The 23,643-nt window shown below is 41.2% G+C and overlaps 1 protein-coding gene across 1 annotated transcript in view; it reads left to right on the plus strand.

Moving 5' to 3' along the window:
* The window catches only part of LOC122561461 (protocadherin Fat 4-like), a 188,238-nt gene that overhangs the window by 134,572 nt on the left and 30,023 nt on the right, over positions 1-23,643 (plus strand). Inside the window, exons 35-45 of the mRNA XM_087999295.1 lie at positions 1,235-1,357; positions 5,040-5,155; positions 5,374-5,513; positions 7,505-7,690; positions 8,538-8,626; positions 9,044-9,166; positions 12,495-12,610; positions 14,485-14,630; positions 16,258-16,443; positions 18,747-18,838; positions 22,315-22,428. Coding sequence (XP_087855421.1) covers positions 1,235-1,357; positions 5,040-5,155; positions 5,374-5,513; positions 7,505-7,690; positions 8,538-8,626; positions 9,044-9,166; positions 12,495-12,610; positions 14,485-14,630; positions 16,258-16,443; positions 18,747-18,838; positions 22,315-22,428 — 1,431 coding nt within the window. The remainder of the gene's footprint in view (positions 1-1,234; positions 1,358-5,039; positions 5,156-5,373; positions 5,514-7,504; positions 7,691-8,537; positions 8,627-9,043; positions 9,167-12,494; positions 12,611-14,484; positions 14,631-16,257; positions 16,444-18,746; positions 18,839-22,314; positions 22,429-23,643) is intronic.

A 23,643-nucleotide genomic window follows, 5' to 3' on the forward strand; every position in this document is an offset into this window, starting at 1 on the left:
ACAAAGAGATGTTAGGGTGCTGGTGCGTATTTCCTTGAACATGGAGTCGCAGGTACATAGAATAATGAAGGTGACATTTGGCACACTTGCCTTCATTGGTCAGTGAATTGGGAGGTCATGTTGTGGCTGTACATAACATTGATGAGGCCATGTTTAGAATACTGCATTCAATTGCAGTCTCCCTGCTCTAAGAAAGATGATGTTAAACTTGAAAGGGCTCCGAAAAGATTTACAAGGAGGTTGCCAGGGTTGGAGAGTTTAAGCTAGAGGGAGAGGCTGAATAGACTGGAGATTTTTCCCTGGAGTTTCGGAGGCTAAGGGGTGACATTATCAAAGTTTATAAAATCATAAGGGGTATGGATAGAATGAATAGCCATGGTCTTTTTCCCCAGATTAAGGGAGTCCGAAACTAGAGGGCATAGAGTTAAGGTGAAAGATTTTAATAAGAACCCTAGGGACTGTTTATCTCTATGACTCTAAGTAACCAATTAAGGACCTCTTACCATGACCACTGACATTAAGAATGGCAGCTGGGTCTTATGCCATCTGATGAGGCCTCCTGGTGAAACATGATGCAGTGCCTGTGAGATTGGGTGGGAGGGCCCTTGTATCCAGACAAGAAGTGGCCCTGCATTGGCGATGGCTATCCCAGTGCCAATACCTCCCAGGCTTTCAGTAAACCCAACTCTCACCAGAGCTGTCAACTCCTCAGAGGCCTCTGACGAGGGTGCCTATTTCCATGGAGTCCTTATTTTCTAGGTGCAGTTCCAGCAGTCACCACCACACTAGATGGAGGTACTGTAACTGTTGAACTGTTTGCCCTCCAATTGGTCAGTGACTCCAGTGGGTAGGTGCCTGTCTTTTAAAGGGACTGTGCCCTGATGGGAACTAATTAATGACCAAAATGAGCTGAGGGTCCCACAAACAGCAAGGATGGGGTTCCCCCTGGCTGTCAAGCTCAACATTAAGGTTACTGCCATTTTTTGTTAAAGTGACCAATGTGTGCTGCAATTGGTTAGGGGCATGATCAGGCTTCACTAGAAATGTTAATGCTTGCATCTCAGAACCACTGTTGGGGGTGTCTCATTTGTCTGCTCTCATTCAAATAAAAATTGCTGTCTTGAGTTGGGAACAGGAGAAAATGTGGGTGTGAGGAGCGATACATCCAATAACAACGATGTCATTTTGAAATTTGCATGAAAGAAAATAATGCTCTCCTTTTGTTTCTTTTCAGTTTGACATCAAATCCCAGACATCAAGTCCAGTTACAGGAGGAAATTTCTTCAGTATTGATTCAGGAACAGGAATTGTCTATCAAAATTCTTCAATGTCACTGGATTATGATTCAGGATACCATGTAAATTTCCTTAACTGTTAATATGACCATATTTGCTGATCATGATAACATTCTAAACTAATCCCATCTGCTGCATATGGTCTCACCAACAAGCTTCTCTGACCAATCCAACTTTGTAACCAACTTGCCAACTCACCACAGATTCCATGTGACTTAACCTTCTGGGCCAGCCTACCATGAGAAATCTTGTCAAATGCTTCAATAAAGTCCTTGTAGACAAAATCCACTGCCCTCCCCACAATCATCGTTGTCACTTCCTCAAAAAACTCAATCAGGTTTGAAAGACAAGGCCTCCCTTATAAAGCTATGCTGACTGACTATCTCTAATACATCTATTCTACTCCTGATGTGAGTAAATCCTGTTCCTAAGGATCTTCTCCCGTAATTTCTCTACCACTGATACAAGGCTCACCGGCCTATAATTCCCTGGATTATCCTTCTTGACCATCTTAAACAAAGGAACAACATTGCCTATTCTCCAGTCTTTAGGATCTTCCCTGTGGCTAAAGAGGATACAAGGATTTCTGTCAAATCCCCAGCAATCCCTTCCCATGCCTCCTTCAGATAGATAAGTCATTAGGGTCATCACCTCCTTCTTAATATTGATGTACACTAAGACATCAACATACCCCTCTCTAACCTACTGTCATCCATGTCCTTCTCCTTGGTGAATACCAATGCAAAGTATTCATTAAGGATCTCAACCACTTCCTCTAGCTCCATGCATAAATTTACTCCTTTGTCCTTGCATGAGCCCACCCTTTCTATAGTTATCCTCTTGCTCCGTATAAACGTATAAAATGCCTTTGGATTTTCCTTAAATCCTACTTACCAAGGACATTTCATGGCTCCTTCTAGCCCTTCTAATTTCTCGTTCAATATGTTCCCTGTTTTCTTTATACTCAAGGGCTTTTGTTTGATTTCAGGATTTTAAAATCATTTGTTCACAACGAATGGCTAGGCCTGCATTTATAAACATCTTCTGGGCAATTAAGAGTCAACCACATTAACTGTGGTAGGCCAGACCAGTTAAGGATGGCAGATTTTTTTCCCCCGAAAGGGCATTTTGATAAATTACTCACCTCTATTTAAAATGAACACCTGATGAGTTATTTCATGAAGAGTAAATGGAATGGTTCTTAATGAGTTTGCAGAATGTTTCGTAAATAGACACACTGTAGCAGCAAATGAACTGAGCAGCTTGCTTTCTCTTCTCAATCCATTGTTGCATTTATGTTAGAAATCAGGAATTCTGCGAATGTTGAGGCCAAGAGTGAATAAACACCAAATTAGTGAGAAAAATAGAGTTTTTAGGAAAGCACTAATATAATGTTTGTTTAAGAGCATATCACAGCAAACACAATACAGTAACAATAATGGCCTGAATACTCTAGTGATAAATAAGCAACACTTGGCGTTAATACTTTTAAAGGCTACCTATCAATTTTCACACAACATTTACGAAAAAAAAGAACTGTGGATGCTGGAAATCAGAAATGCAACCTGAAATTGCTAGAAAAGATCAGCAGGTCTGCTAGTGTTCTGAAGAAAGGTGACTGTACCCAAAATGTTAACTCTGCCTTTTCTCCATAGATGCTGCCAGACCTGCTGAGTTTTTCCAGCAATTGATTAGATTCCCTACAATGTGGAAACAGGCCATTCGGCCCAACCAGTCCACACCGACCCTCCGAAGAGTAACCCACCCAGACCCATTTCCCTCTGACTAATGCACCTAACACTATGGGCAATTTAGCATGGCCAATTCACCTAACCTGCACATCTTTGGACTGTGGGAGGAAACCAGAGCACCCGAAGGAAACCCATACAGGCACAGGGAGAATGTGCAAACTCCACACAGACAGTGCCTGAGGCTGGAATTGAACCTGGGACCCTGGCGCTGTGAGGCAGCAGTGCTAACCACTGAGCCACCATGCTGCCCATAAATTGCTGTTTGCGCTGCAAAAATCATTTGCACCATCGAGACTGAATGCACTAGTTTTAACTTTTCTGGCATGTTTAGTAGGTGATGAGTAGGTGATTAGTGGGTGAGTGCCACAGTGTCAAACCTAATGCACCACAAAATGGAGGAGCGAAATAGATGTGACAACAATATCTAGATTCAGACCCTTTAAATTACTGTCAGATTTATTCTATAAGAATGATGATAGCATTGTTTTGATGCAAATTCTGGGCTATTAATTTCTAGTTAGGTTTAACCAGCCAGAGTAAAATAAAAAGTTACTACTGGGAAAGACTGTTAAAAAGAAACATAGGGTTAATAGCCTAATGGAAGTGATGTTGGTGGTCTGACCATTGCATCCCAAAAAATTGTTGTTATGCATAATTGTTGGTCTGTCTACATTTCCTCAGTAAACTGCCTGCCACCCTCTGTCAGTCCACTGAGGAGAAACATTGCCTGCCCATTGAGTACAGCTGGCTGGCAAATAAGGATGTAGCAGGACTCAGGGACACGGTATTGTCTGACAGTTTGGTGCCAGGCTGGGCGATACCTGATCCCTTAAAAGCTGTTCATGGAAAAATCCAACAGTTTTGCAGGAGTTCTGCTAAAGCCTTTCAAAGCATCGAGAACTTGGGTTGGTGTGAACCACTGACGCTTTCCCATTTCCTTAAGTGTGGATATGGACAATGCTTTGCAGAATTGACCAGTCCTTACCAGATTTGCCTGCCACTCAGTTCAGCAAATGGATGCAGAAATAACTATTATAATAAAAGAAACAAGTATTTATGCAAGCTGGAAATATAATGAGGTTTAGCACCCTTTTATTTAGATTAGATTACTGACAGCGTGGAAACAGGCCCTTCGGCCCAACAAGTCCACACCGACCCGCTGAAGCGCAACCCACCCAGACCCATTCCCCTACACCTAACACAATGGGTAACTTAGCATGGCCAATTCACCTAACCTGCACATTTTTGGATTCTGGGAGGAAACCCACACAGCCACAGGGAGAATGTGCAAACTCCACACAGACAGAGTTGCCTGAGGCAGGAATTGAACCCGGGTTGCTGGCACTGTGAGGCAGCAGTGCTAACCACTGTGCCACCGTGCCGCCATTTCTTTGGCTACCTCCAGGTTTTTAATCTTCACCTCCTAGCAAGTGATTCTCCAAAACGTAACTAGTGTTTGAAGGTTTCTAAACAACGTGAAGCAATTTTGTCTCAGCAAACTGTGAAGGCTGGGGTAAACTCACAATGGGGGTGGCACGGTGGCTCATTGGTTAGCACTGCTGCCTCACAGCGCCAGGGAGCCAGGTTCAATTCCTGCCTCGGGCAACTGTCTGTGTGGAGTTTGCACGTTCTCCCTGTGTCTGCGTGGGTTTCCTCCGGGTGCTCCTGTTTCCTCCCACAGTCCAAAGATGTGCAGGTTAGGTGAATTGGCCGTGCTAAATTGCCCGTAGTGTTAGGTGCATTAGTCAGGGGTAAGTGTAGGAGAATGGGTCTGGGTGGGTTGCTCTTCGGAGGGTCAGTGTGGACTTGTTGGGCCGAAGGGCCTGTTTTCCCACTGTAGGTAATCTAATCTAATCTAAATTTTATTACGTAGAAGTTTAATATGAGGCAGAGACTGAAAGTTGTTGTAATTGTCAAATAGAATTAGAATTCAACAGGTAAGGTTAGATTACCTTAGTCATTGTTTAGCAGCTGTTTTGCTGATCATGTGCAGGTCTTCAAGTTGGAAATTACAGTGAAAGACAAAGGAATCCCAGCTCCACAAAAATCCTGTGAAGGAACTCTGACCATTAACATCATTGATGAGAATGATGAACTTCCTATTGTAAGGTAAGGTAGATATTGAAAGGCTTGAATGTACTAGCTTCTTAAGAACACAGAGTCATTTATAATTGAACTTTACCCGAAATATTAGAATTAATTTACTTGCACTGTCTATTTATTCTTTAAAGATAAATATGTTGTTGAAACATTGAGCTGAAAAAACAATGTGTATTGTTAATCTCAATGAGTGAATGTACGAATCCATCCTTAATCTTAAATTTCAGCCTTGAAAATCCAATCAATATCACAGATGATATTCTGAATGGAACAGTGGTACTGCAGATGAATGCTACTGATAAGGATGCTGGTGATATTGTATCTTTCAAATTAGCTAGTCCATCTGATGAGTTTTCCATTGATCCAGGTAAGCATATATAAACTTGTAGATGCACTTAGGCATATTTTGTTAATTTGTAACAATCAGCTGATGGGTGGGTCAGGCTATGAGCAATTCTAGCCTGACTTCCCAATGTGTACTCTCATTCATCTCCTGAGGCCATCTCAATTCAGGTACTTCCTGTCATTGTTACTCTCCCATTCTAGTTTTATCCTATCATTTCCAAGGCTGAGTCAGTTTCTTTCTCCACCTCACTGTTGCTGCTGTGTATGAGTAATCTTCACCACTGACCACTGTGGAAGGGCCTCTTTCCTTTACTCTGCACTCAGGCTGGTGTCTGGGCTTGTCCGAGTATTGTGATGGTCTCTCTCCAGCAGGCTCTGAAACTTCAAAAACCCGGAATACCACACTCAGACAACTCCGCTGGAGAGAGAGAGCTGAACTGAGCTCACTGTTGAAAGCCTGACCAGCGAGTTAGAACTTATCTCTACACAGTAATTGTGAACGCCCACCAATGCCTGAGCGATTCCCTCTCCTGTTGGTGGGACAACGGCCAGCTAATAACTACCCACTCGGGCAGTACCCCTGAGATAGAGAGAGAGAGAGATCAAACTGCTTATTCTGGCCAGCAATCCCTTTTGAGTGGGTGGTTCGAATCACAAAGACCACCCTTTGGTCCTTGACACTGGAATTATAGTCTGGGATCTGTTGTGAACTCAGCCTGAATTGGTGTACCCAGAAGAAGCACAGACAGACTCAAATATGAGTTCAACATTACCAGTGAACGTTATTACAGAAAAAATTCAACTTGCCCAATCTGTACAACACTTCGATGAAACTTATACTGTATACTATGACATAAAATATAAGAGAATGGAGCAGACACAACCTAAATCTTTAACCTTACACAATTTACAGGATACTTATACTTTAAGAATTACACAACCATCCTCCCCCCATGCCTAACCAACTACCCCAGAGTAACAGTGACCCTGGCCTGAAAAGGGTACTTCCAGTCTCAGAGGGACTTTTTGCTTGTCCAGTGGGGCTCGCTCTCTGCCTGAGGTGTTGTTGAGGACTTCTGAAGTCCGAGGTCACAGACAGGATCGATGTCTTCAGCCCCAAAGGGTTGGTGTCCAGAGACACAGCGAGCTCAGAGCGAGGAGAATGAGAAAGGAACAGAGCCCTGATAGCTGGTCCTGCTGCCCCCTCTACCTTTGCAATTCCAAAGGGCCAGCCAGCTCCGCCCCTCCGCCCCTCAGGTAATTCCGTTTCACAAAACATCTCTGGTGATAGCTGGGGCCGGCTTAATCTCGTCAGTTGTGGAAACAAAAGAGTCGATACCATCCCAAATTTAATTAACTGAAATTTTGATGACTTCATGGAGCCTCCCAAACTGTTTTCAGATTAGAGTAAATCGATATCTCACTAACTAGACATGCTCAATTGTTCACAGTTTTGGGGTTCTTTACCATTTCTATCTCTGTCCCTTGATGTAATGTTTGACGGGTGCCATTTTGTTAGTCGAGTTGTCTCATACATCTGAGGATCTTTGTCCCCGGAAGAAGGTGTGCCCTTACTCTGGCAGGCCTGCTGGGAAATCCTGCCTGCACAGATGCCAGGTTGACCAGTTTTTCACAAAAGGCCATTTTCTGCAGGCCTTTCCTTTTAAAACTGGGGATTGCCCTGAAACTGCTACACCACTAGATTGTTTATAATGTTGCTGTTTGTAATGTTGCTCACTTTGGGAAGCTTTGCTGTCACCATCCTGTTTCAGGGTCAGGACTAACATAGTTCACTTGGCCTGGTGTGGGAGAGAATTCAAACACTTGCTGTTCTACCAAATCATCATGTTTTTTGCATGATAGCAATTAACTATAAGGTACACTGGTATGATGGGCATTGTTACTGAAACTATAAGGAGGACCTGAATATTGGGTCTTATTCCTTTGAGATTCTAAGCTGCTCTCTTACGGGTTTGTAGGCTGAAAATTAATATTTTCTTTTTTTGTCTTTAGTCACAGGGATCTTGACAACAATAAAAGTTTTAGATTATGATAGCAGCACTACACAACGATCCTATTCACTCCAAGTGTTTGCCATTGACAAGGGTTTCAATACTGTCACAGTGACACTGACTATATTATTACAACCTGTCAATGAACCTCCAGTGTGTACATCTCCAGCATTTGTGCAGGGAACAGGTGAGCATAAAGCTAACTTTTATCATTTTTAATGGGGAGAAGAATGCTGCCACCATTCCTTTTTTCTTGACTGTGTGGAAGGGCCTAGTAGCTTTAGAGTGAAAGGGCATCAATCTCAAGTAAATCTTTCGAAGAGGCTCTCATCTTAATAAGATGCATTTTATTGTATGAAATACAAGTTACATTAGAATCCCGACAGTATGGAAACAGACCATTTGGCCCTTCGAATCACACCGACCCTCCAAAGAGCATCCTACCCAGATCCATCCCTCTACCCTATCCCCACAACCCTGCATTTTCATGACTAACCCACCTAGCCTGCACATCCCTGGGCACTCTAGGCCAACTCAGCATGGCCAATCCACTCAACCTGCACATCTTTGGACTGTGATAGGAAACCAGAGCAGATGCAGGGAGAATACAGAGTTGCCCAAGGATGGAATTGATTAGTGGTGCTGGATTAGTGAAGCCCTTCATCAGGAAGGGCTTTTGCCCGAAACGTCGATTTTACTGCTCCTCTGATGCTGCCTGAACTGCTGTGGTCTTCCAGCACCACTAATCTAGAATCTGGTTTCCAGCATCTGCAGTCATTGTTTTTACCAAGGATGGAATTGAACCTAGGTTCCTGGTGTTGTGAGGCAGCAGTGCTAACCACTGAACTATTGGAAGCAAAGTCTGTGAAGAATCCGCTTGATAAATGTGAAGCAAGAAGAACAGCAAGATGAAATTCACTAACGACAGGTCAGACAATGGGAGGTAGTGGTGGTGGTGAGAGGAATGAGATGATGACCAGTCTGTAAATGTTATATGCATTTAAAAATTGTCAAAAATTGTGGTTATTTTGCAGCCACAGTGAACATTGATGAGAACTACCCAAATCTGAAGTCCATCTACCAAGTTACTGCGACAGACCCTGATGTAGAAGATTCAATGACAGTAGGTTTTTCCTAATATCTGAATCGTACAAATAGATATTCACACAGGACCATTTTGGAAATGTGGCCCAGTGTGCCTTCCAAAAAGCATATCAAAATTTTGCATCTAAAGCAGTAGTTTACGCAATTTCAAACCAAACTTTGAGCATAAAACTACCTTGTTCAAGCCTTAGGTCAATGATACTACTTCTGCTCCCCCACGACCCTCACCGATCCCCACAACCCATCATTTGCCACATTTCACCCTATCAACAATCCTTCTATTCCACCCTCTCTCAAGGTCAAAGTGACAGTGTTTGATTCATCTTCTGAACTTATACTGAAAACACCACGTAACGACATCTGGATGAAATGTTAGTAACATGATTTATTCTGAATAACAACTAATGAGTATTTATTTTTTTGTTTTTTCTCTCAGTTTAGTATTGATTCCCAGGAGTCTAGTCCTGTTATAGGAGGATATTTGTTCAGCATTGATCCTGATACTGGAATCGTGTTCAGAAACTCTACAATAGCATTAGACTATGACAACACATATCATGTAAGGAAAGTTTAATAGACCAGTAACAATGTATATTATTTCTGTTTTATTATTTACAGAACTGAGGAGATCAAATCCCGAAATAGGCCATGGATTCTTAGTATTTGCATATTAGTTAAAACTAAATGACAGGAGTGAACAATCACTCGCTTGCTCAATCAGATTTATCATTTAACCTCAAGACTGTATATAACTTATGAGAACTGTTTACATTGTTTTTGTTAAAAAAAAATAATTTAAAACAGCTGCAGAAGGCATGACCAGGCTTTATTTTTGTTATAAATTGTGAGTGAATATAAAAAGGCAAAAGCACTGGTCAGAATTTTAAGGTGGCCCTGCTCCTCTGACTGGAATATTAGGGGCAGCCTCAACTGAGTTGACTCTGGAAGTCCCATCTAGATTTAACATTGACCACCCGACAATTAATTGCCTACCATTGCAACTTTAGTTCCTCTAACAAAGGCTAGTCCATTCCCAACAGCCGTAAGGCAGAGGCTCAGCAAGCTTTTGGTGTCTTGTAGGTCAGTCAAAGGAGGCCCAGAGACCTATTAAATGGAATTGGGGTATCAATGGGAATATACTTGCAGGCCCCAGTGAGGGAGCAAGGCATTGATACGAAAGGTGGGATGGTCTTCCCCGAGAAAAGTCCTTGTTACTGAAGGGATGGCTCCCTCTGTAAGGCACAGGCTGCCCATTCAGGTGGCCTGTTCCTTATCGGAGCCCCTCAATGAGGTAGCCAGGGTATAGTTGGCAGTGTCCCCAGGTGGCAATACCTGTCCAATACACTCTATTATCACACCTCATTTTGTGTTCCTCTCAATTTCCAGTTCACTCCCTACGTTGGGTGAAGAACACAAATGTAATGTCAATCTCTTATTTGGGACCTTTTGATTTCTAATCATAGAATCCCTACAGTGTGGAAATAGGCCATTCTGCCAAACAAGTCCACACAGATTCTCTGAAGACCATTCCACCCAGGCTCATTCACCTATCTTTATCCTTGCATTTCCCACGGCTAACCCGCATATCCCCGGACACCATGGCAATTTAGTATGACCAGTCCACCTAAACGTCATGCCTGTGGACTGTGAGAGGAAACCGGAGCACCCGGAGGAAACCCACGCAGGTACAGGGAGAATGTGCAAACTTCACACAGATAGTCTCCCAAGGCTGGAATTGAACCCAAATCCCTGATGGTATGAGGCAGTAGTGCTGACCACTGAGCCACCTCATCAAATACCTTCTGAACGTCCAAATAAACAATATCCACTGACTCTCCCTTATCAAATCTTGAAAAATTCCAATAGATTTGTCAAGCAGGATTTCCCTTCTGGAAGTTCATGTTGACTCTATCTAAAGCTGTCACTATTTTTTAAGTGCTTCACTATTATATCTTTTATAAGTTTGTGAGAAGATTTGTAGCTCGAATGCTCGTTATTGTGGTTCTATTCGCCGAGCTGGGAATTTGTGTTGCAGACGTTTCGTCCCCTGTCTAGGTGACATCCTCAGTGCTTGGGAGCCTCCTGTGAAGCGCTTCTGTGTTGTTTCCTCCGGCATTTATAGTGGTTTGTCTCTGCCGCTTCCGGTTGTCGGTTCCAACTGTCCGCTGCAGTAGCCGGTATATTGGGTCCAGGTCGATGTGTTTGTTGATAGAATCTGTGGATGAGTGCCATGTCTCTAGGAATTCCCTGGCTGTTCTCTGTTTGGCTTGTCCTATAATAGTAGTGTTGTCCCAGTCGAACTCCTGTTGCTTGTCATCCGCTTGTGTGGCTACTAAGGACAGCTGGTCATGTTGTTTCGTGGCTAGTTGGTGTTCATGGATACGGATCATTAGCTGTCTTCCTGTTTGTCCTATGTAGTGTTTTGTGCAGTCCTTGCATGGGATTTTGTACACTATGTTGGTTTTGCTCATGCTGGGTATCGGGTCCTTTGTCCTAGTGAGTTGTTGTCTGAGAGTGGCTGTTGGTTTGTAAGTTATAAGTCCTAGTGGTCGTAGTAGTCTGGCTGTCAGTTCAGAAATGTTCTTGATGTATGGTAACGTGGCTAGTCCTTTGGGTTGTGGCATGTCCTCATTCCATTGTCTTTCCCTTAGGCATCTGTTGATGAAATTGCGGGGGTATCCATTTTTAGCGAATACATTGTAGAGGTGTTCTTCTTCCTCTTTTTGCAGTTCTGGTGTGCTGCAGTGTGTTGTGGCCCTTTTGAACAGTGTCTTGATGCAACTTCTTTTGTGTGTGTTGGGGTGGTTGCTTTCGCAGTTCAGGACTTGGTCTGTGTGTATGGCTTTCCTGTATACCTTTGTGGTGAATTCTCCATTCGGTGTTCTCTGTACCATCACGTCTAGGAATGGGAGTTGGTTGTCCTTTTCTTCCTCTCTAGTGAGGAGTAATCTTTAGTGATTATATCTTTTATAATCGGGTCTGTATTTGATGGAGTTTAAAAGGATGTGGCGGAATCTGATTAAAACTTACAGAATACTGAAGGCCTGGATAGAGTGGACATGGAGCAGATGTTTCCATTAATAGGAGAGACTAGGCCCTGAGGGCACAATCTCAGAGTGAAGGGATGACACTTTAGAACTGAGATGAGGAGGACTTTCTTCAGCCAGAGGGTGGTGTATCTGTAGCACTCCTTACTGCAGAGGGCTGTGGAGGCTAAGTCATTGAGTATATTTGAGATAGAGATAGATGGGTTCTTGATTGATAAGGGGATCAAGGATTACAGGGAGACAGCAAGAGAATAGGGTTGACAAACATATCAGCCATGATCAAATGATCCAACTGGTCTAATTATGCTCCTATATGTTATGGTCCTATTATGGACTCCAGCTTTTTCCCTACTGATAAAACAATAAAATTTTAAGATCACAGCACCATTTATTTTGTAATCTATTCAACAACAGCAGTAAGACACAGATGTGCAATGTCACAGCACTGCTGCATTTAACGAAGCACAGAGAGACCCAAGCATAATTTAATGCCATTACCCCAAGGCAGGATTTAAGGCTGGGTAGGCACCTCATCATGTAAGACAGCGGCCATTTTGCTGGCAGCATCAGCAACTGTTTTCCCTCAAAAGGAAATGAACAGGATGTCGGAACTGGAAACTGCAAAGTGTTAAAAGCTGTATATAGCAAGGATTCATTGCCAAGCAGCAATATCTTTTGCATTGTTGAACCTCAAATATAACTCAATTTGACTGGTATCAATTTAACTGCTGTAAATTTTAAAGAAGTCTAATTGATAGAACAGATGTATGGAATACAGCCACAAAAGCAGATTGTTAAAAAAAAATACATTGCTTATTCTTTTCCTATTGATTTGCATAGCTTTTCACACTAAAGATTGTGGCAAATGATGAAGGAAGTCCCCCTCCACAGATGTCATGCAAAGGAACTCTGACTATAACAGTTAATAATTTGAATGATGAAGCACCTATATTTACGTAAGTAAAACAAATATAATCTTAATGTTGCTTACTCACCAGCTAATAGAAATGACTACAACTGCCATAACTCTATCCCTAACTCTGCAGAGTATGATCTGTTTATTGTATGTTATGATGTTTATAGGAACTGACATTACAGAAACAAGTACTGAACATGAAAGAAGTGAATTTTCTAGAGAAAAGCTATAAATCGAAGTTTAAATTGTACAGAGGATGGCTGTCAACATATCAATTGTTTATCATTAGATATGGTAGAAAATTTACAGTACATAAAGTGGCCTTGTAACCCATCATGTCCATTCATACCTGTCCCTAACAACCTTTCCAGCCTAACCTCACCTTCCTGCAATAGGTTTGCAGCCACGCAGTTTACAATGTTTTAAGGAAACATCCAGAGTACTTCTATATATGGAAAGATCTTCGGCTTCTACCAACCTTTTGATCAGAGAGATTGTAATGCATAGATACCTTAGTCAAGCAGAGGCTGATTTTTAAAAAAAGTTTGTTTACTGCCAGGGTTGGAGGAGTTGAGCTATAGGGAGAGGCTGAATAGGCTGGGGCTGTTTTCTCTGGAGTGTCAGAGGCTGAGGGGTGACCTTATAGAGGTTTATAAAATCATGAGGGGCATGGATAGGATAAATAGACAAGGTATTTTCCTTGTGGTGGGGGAATCCAGAACAAGAGGGCATAGGTTTAGGGTGAGAGGGGAAAGATATAAAACAGGGCAACTTTTTTATGCAGAGGGTGGTGCGTGTATGGAATGAGCTGCCAGAGGAAGTGGTGGAGGCTGGTACAATTACAGCATTTAAAAGGCATTTGGATAGGTCCATGAATAGAAAGGGTTTAAAGGGATATGGGCCAAGTGCTGGCAAATGGGAGTAGATTAGGTTGGGATATCTGCTCGGCATGGATGAGTTGGACCAAAGGGTCTGTTTTGTGTTGTACATCTCTACGACTCTTCTTTGACTCATTTTGGAGACTAAGGATGAGCAGACAGACAGTAATATCACAGGCATATGACTGAAAGCTCTTGAGAACCAACTCTTGTTTCTGAATACACCATTACGAAGGAAAACAGCTTGTTGAGGGCTCAGTTAAGTGATGGCAGAGAGTTTACCGTGTTGTCAGTTCTTGCTAAAACTTAAAGATATTCAAACAGAAGACACAAGATCAGTGCCTCAATGGTCAGTTATGTCACATGCAGCCAAATTGCACCGGATTTTCTGTGGCCTGAAATAAATAATTACATGGAAAGCACATCTTCATGACAATATAGCATTTAATGATGATGTTTCAAATTGACAGAATGGTCTGACTTCTCAGCATGGTTTCGCCCAGTTGTCACGAACACTTTTTCGGAGGTGTCTTTTTCAGCACTTCCACAACCTGCACCAATTCATGGAAGTTGTGTGCAGAAGCAAATACAATTTTCTGGCACTCCTCAGAAGAGGTGTATTCACATTTTGCACCCAAGGCCTTTTCAATCTACAGAAAGGCCACACAAAAATGGTACCAGGTTGAAAGGTGAAGGAAAATAGATTTTCCAGCAAATGTAAGTTCAGCTTTTTAAGATTAAATTGAGCCTCCAGTAGAAGATAAAAATCTGGTCCACTGTTGCACATTATACAAAATAGATTGAATTTCACTTACTAAGAGTTGCTTCAGGTAATCTGACACTGGAATTCTTGTAGCAATGTAAAACTGCCATAAGTCATGCTGGAGAGCTATCAAGTCTACTCTAAGCAGAAATTTCATAGAATGAAGTATTGATAAATCAGCAATACATTTGATGAGTCTTCATGCTATATGTATTAAGTTTAACTTTACTAAATATTTACTTTTAGAACATTTGAAACTTTTTCTTTTAACAGTCCAATCCCCTCGGACACAATTCATGTAAAAGAGGAAGTGTTTATTGGTACTCTGCTGGTGAAGATGGAAGCTTCTGACCTGGATGAAAGTGATAATGTTTCCTTTGAGTTTATTGATCCTCAACCTTTTTTCTCAATAGACATTGGTAAGTCTGTTTTCGCTTGCAGCAAAAACATGAGCATCAACAAAGCACACAGGGAAAGGAACTGAAACATTGCTAAAAAAGAAACACAAAGTCAAAGCTTTATGTCTTGCACTAATCTGGATTAACATGCAAGGAATTCAACTTGGTGAGGTAACGCCAACTTAAACAACAAGAGAAAAGCATTACAAAAACAACCACCATTATTGGCACTGAGATGCAACAGGAATTATCATTCACAGTTGACTAAAACAAACTCAAACCAAGGCAAGTCAACTCTGAATGGGAAATGCAATGCAGCAGAGATAATGAACCTTTTTCTCAATAAAAATAGTGCAATGTATGGACAAATTCCTTTTGTCTATGCAGTGACATACCTTTCCACGTATGATTATGAAATTAACTTTAAATGAGTTTTCCACACTTTTCCTTCAATTTTTACAAAGACTATACAAGGCAAACAGCTGAGAGTCAGGTTGGGTCCACGAGTTCTTATATCACTCACATTTGCACTACACTACCAAAAGCAGTCCCTGATTTACCAATATCCAAAGTGGGAATGCTCATACTTACAAACAAAATCCCAATATAGTGGTACATTAACATTAAAACATCTGATATGCAAACATTTGCTTGTATTTAAATGGCTAGTTTATTTCTTATCTTAGTATTTCACTTTGTATACAAATTAACCTACAGGCATATTCAAGAACTGAACCCTTTTGTAACCTGGGGATTATCTGTATAACATAACAATATAGATGTGTTACGGTGTGTAAATCTGTTTTCATTGTACTTAACAATTCATTCAGTTAATTTCAATTTCAATTTCACTGAAATGGTGTTGCCTTGAAATCCCCTCTAGGCCCTTGCTAACATCTTCATTGGTTACTGTAAAAAATGCATCTCTAATAAAATGACCATTCACCTTTTATCCCTAGCATACTTCTGACATGTCAATGTCACAGTGAAGAAATTTGATTCTCGAACCATCATTCACTGCACATAACACAAACTCATGAAACACCCACTTTGGCTGTGACCGAGTCCACCTCAGATTACCAGGAAGAAGTATCTCAAAAATTTGAAGGGCAGGTGATGCTAGCCATCTCACACTGTTACTTTGTAGTAAAATCAAGTGGCTTTCTCTATTGATAGGAGGCTGCCGTCAAGCCAAAAAGACATTTTGCCTAGTACGTAATTGAGTAATGTGATTCATGAGTATCAATGCTCATTTGATGCCAAGTAATTACAAAGATTAGGGTACTATACAGTCAATGGCAGCTCTAGCGGTTGACTGTATAGTAGCAGATGCATGCAGAAAGATTTCCCAGAAATATAATTTTACAGGAGTACTGGGTAAGTCTCCCTGTGTCCTGACCAATATATATACATCAATAAAACATATTCTGATTTATTTGCTATTTGTTGGATCTTGCTGTGCATAAGTTGTGACCCCACCAATTTTTTTTTGAAATTTGCCCTCAAATTTCACACTGGGGGCCTTCAAAAATTGGTCAACAGGAGTTCAAATGGGCAGAGTGTATGACACACAGTCCATTCATTACTACCTAAAGAATTGCAAGATTAGGATTTTAATATTTAACAAATGTCACTTTTCATTTGTCAGATTCTGGCGATATCACTTCACAGATGCGGCTAGACTATGACAGCCCTGATGTTGCAAAAGTCTATTTGTTACCCATTAGAGCATACGATAACAATCAGACACACTCGTCTACTTACACTCTGACAGTGTCAGTGGATAATGTGGATGAAGCACCTGTCTGTGACCCTGCATTCGCTGTGGGAGCAGGTATGTATTTCTTAATTTGCAAATTCCAGTAATAAAACTATCTCAATTTCAATAATTAGTCAAAGAGAAGATCTGGAATTTCAGATTTGGGTCAAAATTCCAGCTGTTAACCTGTAAAGTCCAATGTGGGGAGAAAAAAAGCTAGCAGAGTGTCACACAGTTGGATTGAAACCTAAATTAATTACAAATAGAATTAAAGTGATTAAAGGAAGATATTTTCTTCCAGGCAGAAAATAGAGGATTACTTTTGGCAAAGTAGGTAGAAATTTTCTGCCATTTAAAATTAAGATTTTGTCTGATTGTGCTAAACCAGTTTATGTATTTTAATTTAGGTCAAATATCCTTTATGTATAGTGTCGTCTATAGAATGATTGATCATTGCCAATCTCAGTGAAACTGCCTATTAGTTACTATAAAATGAATCAACAATCCAGACTCCTTTCTTTCTGGCAAACCAAATGCTAATTCTATTAAAGTTCCAACTTGTCCAAATTCTGCAACTTGTACCATATGATGTACTAGGAGAAAGTGAGGACTGCAGATGCTGGAGATCAGAGCTGAAAATATGTTGCTGGAAAAGCGCAGCAGGTCAGGCAGCATCCAAGGAGCAGGAGAATCGACATTTCAGGCTTCTTCCTGAATAAGGGCTCATGCCCGAAACGTCGATTCTCCTGCTCCTTGGATGCTGCCTGACCTGCTGCGCTTTTCCAGCAACGCATTTTCAGCACCGTATGACGTACTGTTCATTTGGCCTGCATGACCTTGCTTTACTGTCAGCTTTAACTCCTTAGAATTGCCCCATTCTAACTCCAGCTCAACACTTCCCGAGGATCCTCACTGCGGCACTGGCCTGTTTGCAATCTGACCTTCCTTCGAGCCATCACTGCAGCTGAGATTTCAGCTCTTTGGACTTTGCTCACTGGCATACAGCCCTTAAACCTTGCGACTCCTTTTCCTCATTCAAAAATAAAAACAGCTTAATAACTGCCACTTTGAGTATTTGGTAACTGTGCTAAACTCTCTGTTCTCCCAGTTCAACATTTTGATTTCAGTGTAAATATCTATGAACCACCCTTTATACAGGACTCAATATGAAATGCCTCCACTGGGCATGCTTCAATGGGTGCGCACATAAGTTAGGTCTGGTTGCTAGCCCACTACCTTCTCAACAATCCGAGCTCAAATCACATAATAAAGAGTGTGTCAGCTCCAATGTCAGCAACACGTAAATAAACGAAGGATCCATTGTGCTCGTTAAAAGGTATGCTAGCCATGCTTGAGGATATACAGTCAAGGGAGCAGTAGCTGACCTTGGATTACAGAATGTAAAAGGGTGGACAGGAATTGGGTTACTCTCTGCACAACAGGCACCTCCCCCATTCCCACTCTCCCTTCGAATCGGGAACCCACTACCTTCCTACCTTCCTGTTCTCCAAAACTTACCCCCCTCAATTCCTCTTCCTTCTCCCGCCCCCCAACTAATGGTGTGGACATACCCAAACTCAGGTTCCATGGTTGCCTTCAGGGTTTTTTCTGCTGAGTTCATGGTGCTGCTTGTGGGGCTGATAGTAATCAGATCAAGTGGCAGCTCCTATGGGCTTGCTGACTTGTGTGGGAAAAAAGTGCTATGCTGCCCATGTTATTCCTTTCCATGTTGTGTTACTGTCATCAGTTTCTGACTGGCTTTTTTGATGGGAGGGTGAATAGTCCTCACCTCCCCTCACCCTCCCAATGCCATCTAGCCCCATCGCAGCTTCCTTTGTTACTCTAATCAATTTTCTTCACTTTGAGTCTATTCAACAATTGGCTGATTGTGCAGGAGGTTTGTGGTTAAAATTGATTGTCCATTCATGGTTAGGAATTTTTGAGTACATGAAGGATGTGAATTTCTTTCGATAGTCTTGCAGAAAGCTACATGAGCATAACACAAAATTCCATCTTTGTTAAAATTGTAATCAACAGAAGAACTTTATCCATAAAAGAAGTGATTAACTGCCTTACGTACAGATTGTACGTTTAAGGATTCCTGTATAATAAATAGAAGTCAATAGATTATCCACAATTTATTAAAATTGATTGACAACCTTCAAATAGAATTGACCGAGCAACGACACTATGCAATTCATTAACTCCTGTGTTAACCTTACTAACCTTCTTTAAAAGAGCTAATTAGAGAAAAGACATAACTGAAGAAAGAACAAGATGAATTTCCAGTGTATTATGAAATGAAGCTCAAGGCGTCTCTATGAGATGGGAGTGTATTCCACATTTAGATTATCTGATGGCTTTTCTTTTTAAACCAGGTGTTTCTCTTGTTATTCCTGAGAATTTTCCCACTTCTGCATCAGTCTATCAGATCCTTGCTGCTGACCCAGATGTCAATGATTCTATTACAGTGAGTAAACTCAGATTAATATTCTTACTTGAACAATAAGGAAATACAAATTAAGTTAGGATGAAGAAATTATGTTTATTCATTGGTTGTTATGGGAAGAAAATAAAAGTGTATATAGTACTTGAGAGTGCAGATCTCCATAGGTCCTACTTCCTTTAGATAATTCTCTTTCCCTGGATCCCTCCATCTTTCCTCCATTGAGATCAACCTTAAAGCTTAGTTCTTTGACCAGGTTTTCAGTATCCAACTTAATGTTTTAGTTTGGTGTCTATATTTGCATGATTGCACATTTGAGGCACCTTACGACATTTTGCTACGTCACAGGCACAATATAAATGTAAGTTGTTGCTCATGTTTCCAAACTGGATGTAATTAATTTCAGTGATATATGTAACCAATTTAATTTTATTAACCAGGTTACTTTAAAGTTGATGAACAGATATATTAAAGTAACAAAGTAACTCAGAGTATATTAATTTTCTGACAGAAACCACCAGTAATAAATGTTACATTATAGTCCACAGAAGCCAGTTAGAAGAATGGTAATGCTTAATAATGTTCACGTCTTACACTGAATGTACCCTCTCAAACAAAATTTATGGCAAGCTTTTTCCTGGCTGTCAGAAGTGAGTTCAGGGGTGAACCCAGTGGGAAATTTACAGGATACGATATTGGGTTGGGATCCTGTCCTCTCCAGACTTTTCTTTGGGGAGGTGCGGGTATGGGAAGATTGAAGTTGACCGGGAACGCTCTTGGATACGAGAGGTAAGTAATGAAGAATTTCTTAAATTTAAGAAGCCAGTTAAGATGGCCTCCAGCTTTAGATCTTGGCCTTCCAAATGTGGAAGTTATTTCTTTCTCAATCAGCCACTTGCCAAGGTCACTGACACAAGAGTGTACTAGCAAGAGCTGCTTCAAACTGATTGGCTGGAAAAGCTTGGATCAGAGAAACTGAAGGGCTCCAGCAGTGGCCAATGGAGGCTACCTTTTACAACATTTCATCTTTTAGTGAGTGTGATCACTTGTTTTACAGTTGATTGTCAACTTGTTGGAAAACACTTCACTGCGCTGTCCCCAGCTTCCATCATATCAGCCCCATTTTCCACCTTTATTCCAAGACAGCAACACAAGCCTCACCACTTCCAGCAACATGTCTTCTCTTTGGCTGCATATCACACTGCAAGATCCAGTTTGAAGGAAATAAGATCCCCAACATAGAATGTACAGACAGATTATTGCTTCTCTCAATAGGTCAGAGCAACAGTGCCTCAAGTGTATCAGGCTGTCTGTGCAGATCATCGGCACTCTCTGGAACAGGACTTCCTTCCTTTTGGAGCAGGTGGGAACACATTCCCAATGGCCAACAAAGTGCCTGTCACTGTCAGCAGCTTCTTTCCATTGCTTCAGTTGGCTGGAGAGGCTCTTAACTTCCTCAGATTTCACAGGACCTAATGGGAATAGTGGGGCAAACATTGCTGCCCTTGAAGCAGCATCAAAAATCCCAATCATCATGATCTTTACTGAAACTCACCATATTCCCTTTAATTAAGAATTAATTCGATAATAGAATCTCCCAGGCTTGCACCCTAATTAGTCAGGGAGCTCAGAGGGGAGCTGTTAATTGGCTAATGCTGGTAAAAAGCAAGAGGTGGGCACACTAAGCTAGGATTCCTGATGAAGGGCTTTTGCCTGAAACATCGATTTTCCTGCTCCTCAGATGCTGCCTGACCTGCTGTGCTTTCCCAGCACCACAGTAATCTTGACACTAAGCTTGAAGTCAGATTTAAATTCTGATAGAAGTCCCGCCCTAATATGAAATTTGTAAGATTTCTTCCCCATTACAGGACAAAAACCTACTGGCGTTATAAATCTGAGATGAATGCATGTTTTTTTTGTCAAAATGTACTTGTTAAAAGGACAGGGTTGTCCATGGCTAGGCTGACATTAATTACTATCCCTAATTGCTCTGGAGAAGATGTTGGTCAGCTGCCTTCTTAAACCACTGCAGTCCCTGAGATGTAGGGATGCCCACATCACTGTTGGGTATGGACTTTCAGGACTTTGAGCCAGTCACAGTATAGTTCCAAGTCAGGGTTGGTGAGTGGCTTGGAGGGGAACTTGCAGGTGGCAGTGTGTCTCTAAGTCCTTGTAGGCAGCAGAGGTTGTGGGTTTGGAAAGTGCTGTTGGAGGAGACTTTGTAAGTTACTGCAATGCATTTTCTGGATTACGCCCACTTAAAAAGGAGATAAGTAGTCAAGCTTTTTGTCTTAAACTGACCAAACTAGGATACAAGAAGCAAACTTGAAAAAGGTGCCTCCAATTTCTACAACATGAGAGGAAGGTGCTGATTGTTTTTATAAAAGGTTATGTACTTACATAATGTACTAAAACAATTCAGTACAGTTTTTACATTTATAAGAAACAAAATTGAAATTTGTCATTCCCTGCAGTTGCAAGCAGAAGCATTATCCTACTCATGCAGGATACTACTTATTTATCTTGTGAGACAGAGGGAGGGTCTAATAAGTGAACAGACTCTTGTTATACTTTTGGCAGAAGGATTTTAGACAGTGATCTATCTCCACTGCACCTTTGCAGCAGCTGCCCCAAATTTTAGTCCATCTCACAGCACATTGCAAAGTCAAGGACAATGTGACAGTCTGCAACACTCATTTGAAGTCAACTCTTCACACTGGAAGAAAAATAAGTTTCAGGCAGACCAAAAAACATCTTGATAGTCTGCCAGACGCAGTTGATGTGTGTCCTGGGAAACAGACTGTACAGCCCAGAGTCCAGGAGAATCCTCTTCCTGAAGAAGGCCTGATCAACCAAAGTTCTTTTTTCAAATGTTTTCACTGTCATGCTGGGTTCTGAACCACCTGGCTTGTGGCGTAGACATTTGTAATTGCCATAGCTGTATACGGAGTTACCATTAGGAAAAGGCCAGCATAAAGAAACACCAATAGCAGCTCAGTTCAACTGATGATCCTCCAAATTCCAATCACGATCCAGCAATGACGAGCAACTTGGAACTCAAACTTGGTCTAAGCTAAAAGGCTGGGAAGAAGAACGTGTTGATTGGTTGGACCATCATGGGCCTGAAGATACAAAAATAATTAACTGTCAATCTTTGATCTCAGCCAAGGCAGGTAGACTCTAATTGGTCAGGGTGATGCTGTGGGAATGTAAAGTTTGGCGTGACTGTGCAAAAAGTGAATTGTCACCATGCATTCTGTTGGAACAAAGCTAAAGGTCGGTGAATTCTTTGATTATCTATGTGAATGGTCATAAGAGATTGTCTAGTCTTAGATAATCTTCCACTTCCGTAGAGAAGTCAAATGGCTATTAAACTCATTATTCTTTTTGTGATTGAACAAAATACCAATAAACTATAGCTTTGAAAATTCACAGACGATGAGATTATATTCTGAATTTCTGCAACATTTACTTATTCTTTTTCTATATTCACATTCCAGTACAGTATTACCGATGAAACTGCAGGAACTGCTCAGTTTTTCACACTGGACGCCAACACTGGATTGATTTCCAGAAGTTCAGTTTCACCGTTAGATTATGAAGATGGTTTGACGGTAAATGGCTGGGATTTAACTACTTATTGTCTTGCAAATGTCTTGTCTATTCTAACAACAGTTGTGATTAAACAGGTTTAGTTTTGCTTCTTTTCTGGAAATTTATAGTATGAAGTTCCAGCAATTCAGGTCCACGCTGTTGAGTTCCCTGGAACATTATGTGAGGGGCTGAATAGCCTACTCCTGTTCCTATGTCAGAGATGCTATATAAATGCAAGCTGTTGTTGTTGAGTTTTCAATTGCAATCATTAATTGTACTGTTCTTGGTTAGATTGAACTTTCTATTAAAAGCTTGTTAATTTCTCTTCATGTGATATGGGGACTACTGCTGAGGCCAGTATGTGGTGTCCTTCCCTGACTGCTCTTGACTGGAGTGGGTTGCTTGGCTATTTCTGAGAAAACTATGTTAATGTATGTCTAGAGTTATGGGTCTGAGATTGGGTAAGGATAGTAGATTTCCTTTCTTGAATAAGAATATTAGTGAATCAGCTAATATTTTTATGACAACTCTGACCGTTGTCATGGACACCACTAGCTAATTTACATATTCTCAATTTGTTAACTAAATTTAAATTCCACTGCTGCAGTGGGATTTGAACTCATGCTCCAAGACTATGAACCTGAGCCTCTGGTTTACAATTCCAGGGATTGCTTTTACATTATTTCAAATATATGCCTTTATTCATTAAAAACAATCATCCAAGTACATACAAATGTTCTAAGTCAGTTCTGTACAATATTTGCAGAGAAAAATAAAATTGGAATTTTGAGTTGAGTTTTTTCAGAGTTTCTCTACAGTTGCAAAAAAAATGCAAAGGTACTTTCTGCCTCTGCAGGAAACTATTTATGTTCATTCTGAGGCAGCGAGAGGTTCTGACAACCGAATGGACCCTGGTTGTACTTTGGCAGAAAGACTGCCAAAGATTGATCTTTCCCCACTGAGCCTTGGCGACAGCTGCCCCAAGCTTTAGTACATCCCTCAGCACATAGTCCTGGACCTTGGAATGTGCCAGTCAGCAACATTTGCTCGAGGTCAACTCTTTAGCACTGCCTGACTGACTTGTGGTTAAGGCTGTTCTTCTTTGTGAATTTTTCCCATGAGGGACTGGTGATACAGAATGGTCCAACTACTCAGAGTGTTCTGTGGAACTGAGGTCAAACCCTCCTTTGCAACACTGGTGACAGGTAGAATCTCAGTACATAGTGACTTGATGT

The sequence above is a fragment of the Chiloscyllium plagiosum genome, unplaced genomic scaffold (assembly GCF_037043375.1).
Source record: "Chiloscyllium plagiosum isolate Xiang-an unplaced genomic scaffold, Cpla_swu_hap1 HiC_scaffold_23, whole genome shotgun sequence".
In the NCBI taxonomy this organism is placed as follows: Eukaryota; Metazoa; Chordata; class Chondrichthyes; order Orectolobiformes; family Hemiscylliidae; genus Chiloscyllium; species Chiloscyllium plagiosum.